The sequence below is a fragment of the Mus caroli genome, unplaced genomic scaffold, assembly GCF_978045245.1.
Source record: "Mus caroli unplaced genomic scaffold, Mus_caroli_1 scaffold_14, whole genome shotgun sequence".
Lineage (NCBI taxonomy): Eukaryota > Metazoa > Chordata > Mammalia > Rodentia > Muridae > Mus > Mus caroli.
The window spans coordinates 53083976-53091774 of record NW_028227269.1 but is presented as its reverse complement, the minus strand read 5'-3'; the positions used below and the strand labels follow the sequence as shown (position 1 = coordinate 53091774).

At 42.6% G+C, this 7799-nt stretch overlaps 1 protein-coding gene across 1 annotated transcript; it reads left to right on the top strand.

Annotated features, from left to right (window-relative positions):
• The first annotated feature begins 3626 nt into the window (after positions 1-3626).
• Cfl2 (cofilin 2) lies at positions 3627-6240 on the top strand. Its single transcript, XM_021178792.3, has 4 exons — positions 3627-3770; positions 4695-5002; positions 5116-5192; positions 5284-6240. The coding sequence occupies exons 1-4, from the start codon at positions 3768-3770 to the stop codon at positions 5394-5396; spliced, it is 501 nt and encodes a 166-aa protein (XP_021034451.1). The 5' UTR covers positions 3627-3767; the 3' UTR covers positions 5397-6240.
• The last annotated feature ends 1559 nt before the right edge of the window (positions 6241-7799 follow it).

Below are 7799 nucleotides of genomic sequence, written 5' to 3'. Positions count from 1 at the left end.
CAATGAAAACCCTAACTAAGACAGCTGCTCTTGCAGAGGACCCAGGCTCTATTTCCAGTGTCCACATGGCACCTCACAGCCATCTATGACTCCAGTTCCAGGGAGTCTCTCACCACCTCTCAAGACACAGGCATACACGTGGCAGACGTGTATACCTGCAGGCAAAACACTCATACACATAAAATAAATCTTTAGAAATAAGTAAATATGGTGTTTAAGAGATGGCTTGGTTAAGAGCCCTTGTTCTTGCAGAGGACCTGGGTTTAATTCCCAGTACCTACATAGTGGCTGCCAACTCCATAACTCCAGTTCCAGGAAGCCAATGCCTGCTCCTGACCTCCTAAGGCACCAAGTCAACAGATGGTGTATATACAAAGGTGGGAGAAAAATACTTATAAAATAAGATAATCTAAAAATAAAATTTCAATTTTTTTGATGAGAGAGAGAGAGAGAAGGCTGGCTTCCAACTCAGAGGTCTATCCATTCACCAGCCTCTGCCTCTAGAGTGCTGGGGTTAAAGGTGTGTGCCATTACACCCAGGTCTCATCCTTGTCAAATAAATAAACACCAAGAGATTAACCTAGTCAAGGGGATGAAAAGCCTCTTCCATAAAAACTTCATGACATTTCAGAGGCTAAAGAAGATCCTGGAAGCTGGGAGGATCCTGCCCTGTGTTCAGATTGGTAGAATTAATATTGTAAAAATGCTTGGGTTAACAAAAGCAATCAATACAATCCACCTTAAAATTCAATGACATTATTTACAACACTATAAATGGCAGTCTCAAGGACAAAGAGTAATTCTGGAATTATTAGAAGACTTGGTCTCAAATTCTTGGTCTGTCACTGTAACAAAACATCAAAGACAAGTAGACATACACACCAATAGAATATAAGGTTCAAAAGGAAGCCCAACTATAACAGTCTAACTTGGGAAAAGATGTCACAAACACATATATTGGGGAACTAGAGAGACGGCTCAGCAATTGCGAGCACTGGTTGTTCTTCCAAAGACCTGGGTTTGATCCCCAGGACCCACATGGCAGCTCACAACCATCTGTGACATCAGTTCTAAGGGAACTGGAGCCCTCTCTGACCTCCATGGTGCACAGATATGATACAAACAATCCATACATAAAAATAAAAATCTATCAAATCTCAATGAAAAGAACTTGAAATACTTTGGGGGGGGGGAGGTTGTTAAGCAAATGATCTCAGGAAACTGGATTTACACACACACACACACACACACACACACACACAAAAAAAAGGAGAATGGTCTCTCTCTACATGGACCCACAAATTTAAGATGGATTTAAAACCTTCATGTGAGACTCCAAACTTTGAGACTGCTAGAGGAAAATACAGGAAAAAATATTTCAAGATATAGGCCTAGGCAAGGATTCTCTGAAAAGGACTCCAATACCTCTGGAAATAATACCAATAACTGGCAAAGAGACCACACGAGGCAAACAGCTTCTGCACAGCAAAGGCAGAAAGGCAGAGGGAGATGATAACGACAGGTGAGATGTGTAAGTCACGATGTTAACCATTGATAAAATAGGCCAGCACACCTGTAATCCCAGAACTCAGGACACAGAGGCAGGCAGATCTCTGTAGGCTAACCTGGTCTGCATAGCAAATTCAGGCCAGTCAGTGCTACACATATAGTGAGACCCTGTCTCGAATGAATGAATGAATGAATGAATGAATGAATGTATGAATGAATAAATAAATAGATAAATAAATAAAATAAATATTGAAAGGACAAGTTACACTGGGTCAGCAATAGGCTTTACCAGAATAGCAGGTTTCTACTCTTGGCTTGTTTAGTTGATGCCAGCTGTCCTACATGGGACTTCATTATACAATTCCTAAAAGCAAGCACTCTTTCTTTCTTTCTTTCTTTCTTTTTTTTTTTTTTTTTTTTTTTTTTTGGTTTTTTTCGAGACAGGGTTTCTCTGTATAGCCCTGGCTGTCCTGGAACTCACTCTGTAGACCAGGCTGGCCTCGAACTCAGAAATCTGCCTGCCTCTGCCTCCCCAGTGCTGGGATTAAAGGCCTGTGCCACCACCATCCGGAAATTTTTTTTATTTTACTATTTTTTTTTAACTTATTCACTTTACATTCTACTCATTGCCCGCCTCCAAGTCACTCCCTCCCACAATCCTTCCCCCATGCCCAAGAAGCACTCACTCGTAAGAACAAACTAGGGGCTGGTGAGATGGCTCAGTAGGTAAGAACACTGACTGCTCTTCCGAAGGTCCTGAGTTTAAATCCCAGCAACGACAAGGTGGCTCACAACCACCTATAATGATTCTGATGCCCTCTTCTGGTGTGTCTGAAGTCAGCTACAGTGTACATATGTATAATAGTAAATCTGTGGGCCTGAGCAAGTAGAGTTGACCAGAGCAACTCTACATCAGGCACATCAGGCAGCTCAGGCAGCTCACAATGGTCTGCAAGTCTTGCAACTCTAGCTCCAGTGATCAAACCTCTTCTGGCTACTAAGGGCACCCGCACACACACAGCAGACCTTCACACAGATACACCCACATGTACACTGAGTAAAAATAAAAGGGTTTTTTACATGTATTTTTTATGTGTGTGCACATGTGCAGGTGTTTGTGAAGGTTAGGAGAGGGAGTCAGGGTCCATGGAGCTGAGCTCACAGGTGACTGCCACTGTGCTGCCTGACATGGGGATAGGGTACCACCAAGCTCGATGACTTAAGTTTGACACGGTAGAGGAGAAATGACTCCCACAGCACACCTATTCACACACACACACTCAAACGATTTCAACACAATTACCAAATCAAATGTGTCAGGCCCTTTTCTCTCCACATATAAACATGTATTTTTCTAGTAATCTCAATACATCCCATTTACAGGGGGAAAGAAATGTAACTTGAGCAGTTTCTGGTTTTACTTGGGTTATAATTCTGTCCAAGGTATCTCCAGAGACTTTTTGTGACCTCTCCCTCTTCTTGCAGGATTCCAGGTATAAGCCAACATTCCTGCTTCTCATTCTGCCTTTGCTTAGTGCTTCAATCACTAAGGTAATATAGTGTTCGTTCTCCTTTTAGTAATAAGAGGGGTCTAAACCCAGGGAGGTGGTGCTTGCCTGTAATCCCAACACCTGCAGGATGGAGGCGGGATCCGTTCAAGGTCATCTGCAGTTACTTCATGAATCAAGAGACCCGCAAAAGACTCCAAACGAGACCCTGTCTCAATTCAAACACACAAAGAAGAATAAGATCTTAACGATTCATTCAAAGTTGGGGCTTTCCAAAAGGGACCCGAAAGGTTACAATCCGGACCCTTTCCGTGGAAAGCGCAGGTGAATGAAGCAAAGAGCTCTCTACCCGACCACCACACCCCGTTTCCTCACGTCACAACCCCCAGAGCAGCGCCCGGAGCCCGCGAACCGCTCGAGCGTTGAACCCGGATTGGTCGCTACGACCATCCGGATCTGCCAGCATCGGGGCTCCCGCCGCCGCTGCGCGTGGTTCTGCTAGCGGTTCTGGAGCTCGGGGGTCAAGCGGAGGACACCGGCGGGCGGCGGCGGGGGCGGGGCCTGACCACGTGACCGCCCCGCCCCGCCCGCCCTGCGGCCCTCCAGCCCGCCGCCCGCCCGCCCGGCTGCAGCTCCCGGCGTGCCCTGCACTCTCTGCTGCCCGCCGCCGACCCCTCCTTCTTCTCGTCCCAGTGCCACCGAGCCGGAGTCCGAGCCACCGCTGCCGCAGACACCTCAGCCGCGGGCACTATGGTAAGGTGGGCGCGCCGGCGGGGGGATGCTGGGCGCGGCGCGGACCCCCGCGCGGCCGCCATCTTAACCCTGCCTGGGCCTGTGCGGTGGGCGCTTCGGCGCTGCGGGCCGGGGGCTCGAGGCCCTGCGGCCGCTCCGAGTCCCGAGGCGGGAGGGCCCGGCGCAGGCCCGGCGCGAGAGGGTCGCTCCTTGGGCCAGGGCCCCGCGTGTTGCTCTGCCCTGCGCGGCTTAAGGTTTTTAACTCGCGCGCTGTAAGGTTGGTACGTGGCCAGCAGCCTCTGGGTGAGGGTCTAGGAGGCCGGCCATAACGCCGTACCGAGGAGCTTGAACAGGTAGAAACCTATTTTAAAACGCTTTTCTCGCCGTAGGGAGCCTTTTCACGGGATCCGTTAGTTTCTAAGTGGCTGCCAATGGGCGGTGGGGCGTAATCGCTGTAGCCGCAGCCGGTTGGAGTTTACACTTGATTCTCTTTCCTTATGTGGAAGCAGCCGTGGCTAAGACGGCTTTAAAGAAAAAAAAAAAAATAGTAGAAGCGTTAACTGAAATCCTGGAGTGTTTTTTTAAGGCCTGCAGAGTTGACACAATACAGAAGGTATTTTTGCTGCTGCTCCTGAAGCTCTGACATCACCCAGTGAAATAGGAAACATTTCAGGCATGGCTCAACTGTATTTGTCCCTTCCCACCTCCCGTTAGCGGTTCTCTCCGTACTCCTTTAAGAAGGATGAATGGGCAGTATGAGTTAGACATTTTACCCGTATCTTCTTCTGATATTTAAATGTGACACATCTAATAGGACTGCTTACGTTGTTTGGTGCAGTTTTTTAATAGTCTGGCCAGACTGAAGTTGAAGCCTTGTTGTTAGTCTATGATTTTGGTTAAAACCGAAATCCTTGTTCTAAATTCCCACCCTTTGTTTGTTTTCAGGCATCTGGAGTTACAGTGAATGATGAAGTCATCAAAGTTTTTAATGATATGAAAGTAAGAAAATCTTCTACACAGGAGGAGATCAAAAAAAGAAAGAAAGCAGTTCTCTTCTGTTTAAGCGATGACAAAAGACAAATAATTGTAGAGGAAGCCAAGCAGATCTTGGTGGGTGACATTGGTGAAACTGTAGAGGACCCCTACACATCTTTTGTGAAGTTGCTACCTCTGAATGATTGCCGATATGCTTTGTACGATGCCACATACGAAACAAAAGAGTCTAAGAAAGAAGACCTAGTATTTATATTCTGGTGTGTAAAAACAAAAGAAAAAAAAGTACTTCTAAAAATGCAAGGATTATTATTATCAGAGTCAGTTTTTGCCTTTGTTTTTCTTTTGAAATTCAACATTTTCTCCCCCCTAGGGCTCCTGAAAGTGCACCGTTAAAAAGCAAGATGATTTATGCTAGCTCTAAAGATGCCATTAAAAAGAAATTTACAGGTACCAACATTGACTGTTTTGTACAAAAATTTTTTTTTTACTCTTTCTTAATTATAAGGTTAATGGGGTGTGTTTTTCTTTTCCGTTTTAGGTATTAAACACGAGTGGCAAGTAAATGGCTTGGACGATATTAAGGACCGCTCGACGCTGGGAGAGAAACTGGGAGGCAGTGTTGTAGTTTCCCTTGAAGGAAAGCCACTATAAAATAATAGCCAAGTGCCATTTGATCTTAAGGGGCTTACACTTATCTCTCCAGCTCAGTCCACTGGAATTGTATTAGGTTTTGGTTTTTTGTTTATTCCCTTTTCACTGGTCCCGTTCAACACAGTGAATGAGTGACTATAAGGAGCCTGTCAGTATTGCCATTAGACTGTTTCATACGGTTACTTTTCTGTAGATCCCAAGGAATGCCTTCCCGTCTTATTTTAGCCAAAACAACTGGTTCCATGCCTTCCTTGCAGTGAGCACCACAATGGATGTGGTTGTCAATGTGAATAGCTTAGAGTACTACAAAGGGTAAGCTAACTGAATGCCTTGAAAGTATTATCCACTGGTCGGTCATATGGGAGACATGTTTCAGTATTATTTATAGTCGCACTTGATTACCGTCCTCTGAGGCACTGGAGCCTTCATGCACCTCACCTGCCTTGGCAAGCCTATTTTTGTGACCTGGCAGCACAGATTTAACACTATTCGTTAAAAGCACTTTTTTTTTTTTTGTAATGCGTTTAATCCCTTATAAAGAATGCCAATTAAGTTTTATTACCTGTCATCAATTTATCCTAGTATCTCAGTGTTCATTCTTCTTACCTTCATATTTTTTTCAAAGAAACAGCTGTGTTAATGTCTTTGGTTTCCCGATGAGTGTACACTACTGTATAATTTATGTTTACCATATGAGTCTTGAAACACTACAGATATTTTGAATATCAGTCATGATGGCAATTTCTGTATAAAAGAGCCTTAAATGGAACATTGTTTTGAGATCAAACTCCCTACCCTCACAAAAGTGGCCACGTTGCAATAAAAATTGTGGCAGATTACAGAATGTTGCCTTGTTTTCCTTGGAAATTTTGCAAATTGTTAGGTGAAATTTTAGGGTAAACGGTGATTAAGCTCTGCACTGGTATCTGGAATTTTTTTTCCTTTAATCTTTGGTTTAAAAAATCTTAAAATCACTTCTATAAAATCATTAAAAGAGTGGTAGTTTTATAAATGCTTATTTATGTTATAATATGGAGATCAGAAAAAAAAATTCTTTTTGTACTTTGGCCTATCCAGTATCTTATTTATTCTCTAGATAAGCTAGGATATTAATCCAGAGTTACAATACTGAGAATTGAGTAGTATAAGTAGGATGTTTTTATTACTTGGTCATAATGAAAATAATTTGTAAAATGTCATTCAAAGGTTAATGATGATTGTGATGTTTAGGAATGTTTGTCTCAGCCACAGTTCCTTCATAGCTTTTCCAAAATGAATTGAGAAAAAAAAAATCGTATAGCAGTCTTAAACCTTAGTAATGGAACTTGGCTGTGGCCCAGAGCTTTCTCCTTATGGAGAATTTGATCTGCTCCGTGTGCGCTCTCTGCTATTAGCTGGAGCTATTTATGGCAAACACATGCTTTTGTATCTTGTCATAGTCATCCACAGATGGCAAAACTGGACTTGATTCTACTGGCATGTAAGACAGGCGTGCTAGTGAGCAGTCGTGTGTGGCTCTGGACTCTGACCCCAGAGCTCTGAAGAATGCTCTCTCAGAAGATAGGAAATGAAAATATCCTTTTCTAAAATATGTGGAAGTAATTTGGGTATAATTAATTTTTTTTCTACCTTTTGGAAAGTTTTTTTTTTTCCAGATGAGAACATTAACACAGTGGTTAAATGTCTAGGCTTCCATTTAAAACTACACAAATGACTTGGGATCTTTTTAGTACTAAGGAATTTGACTTCAGCCTTCCAGCTGTTGCTGTGAGTTGTTCCAGACCTTTCCGTGGCTTTTTGGTAAGGCTGCTTATAAGCGAAGCATGAGAATGGTAATGTGTACTGAACCATGCGTTTAACTGTCTTTGCATCAAAGGACTTTTTCACCAAGTTATTTTGTTATTCTTCCAAATATTAAGTGATTTCTAAAAGGTAAAGGGTGACCTTTTGTTTTTATATCTGATTTCTCAATTTCTTTATACGCATTTTTAGAATAATTTGAGAGATTAAATGCTGCTTGAAACTATTATACTTTGAGTTCTAGATTGGCCAAATAGATTAATGTAGTTAAATTCATCTTTAAAGTACACATATGTGCCTAGAGCCAAAAAATAATGATTTAACTTATGACCTTATGTTGAGACTAATTTGACATCTTATTTTACAGTCATTTTCAGTGAAACAATGTTCCAGCTAGCTTTAAAAGCTATACGGTGCTAATTAGTAAAATATTGAGGGCAATATTTTACTGCCAGCTTGCAAAATTTTAAGTGTTTTAAAAATAAAATACATGAAAATATTTAAAGCTGTTGAGATGTGTTTACTTCCATTTAAAACAGTGAAAGCTGAAAAGCTTAGGTTGTGGATTAGAGAGGCAGCATTATCCTTTTCAGGATTTAGTTA

Bases quoted from the DNA above. Each gene is read 5' to 3' on its own strand.
- Cfl2 (XM_021178792.3), top strand. The intron at 5,003-5,115 runs GTGTGTAAAAAC...TCTCCCCCCTAG, and splicing joins GACCTAGTATTTATATTCTG to GGCTCCTGAAAGTGCACCGT. The intron at 5,193-5,283 runs GTACCAACATTG...TTTCCGTTTTAG, and splicing joins CATTAAAAAGAAATTTACAG to GTATTAAACACGAGTGGCAA.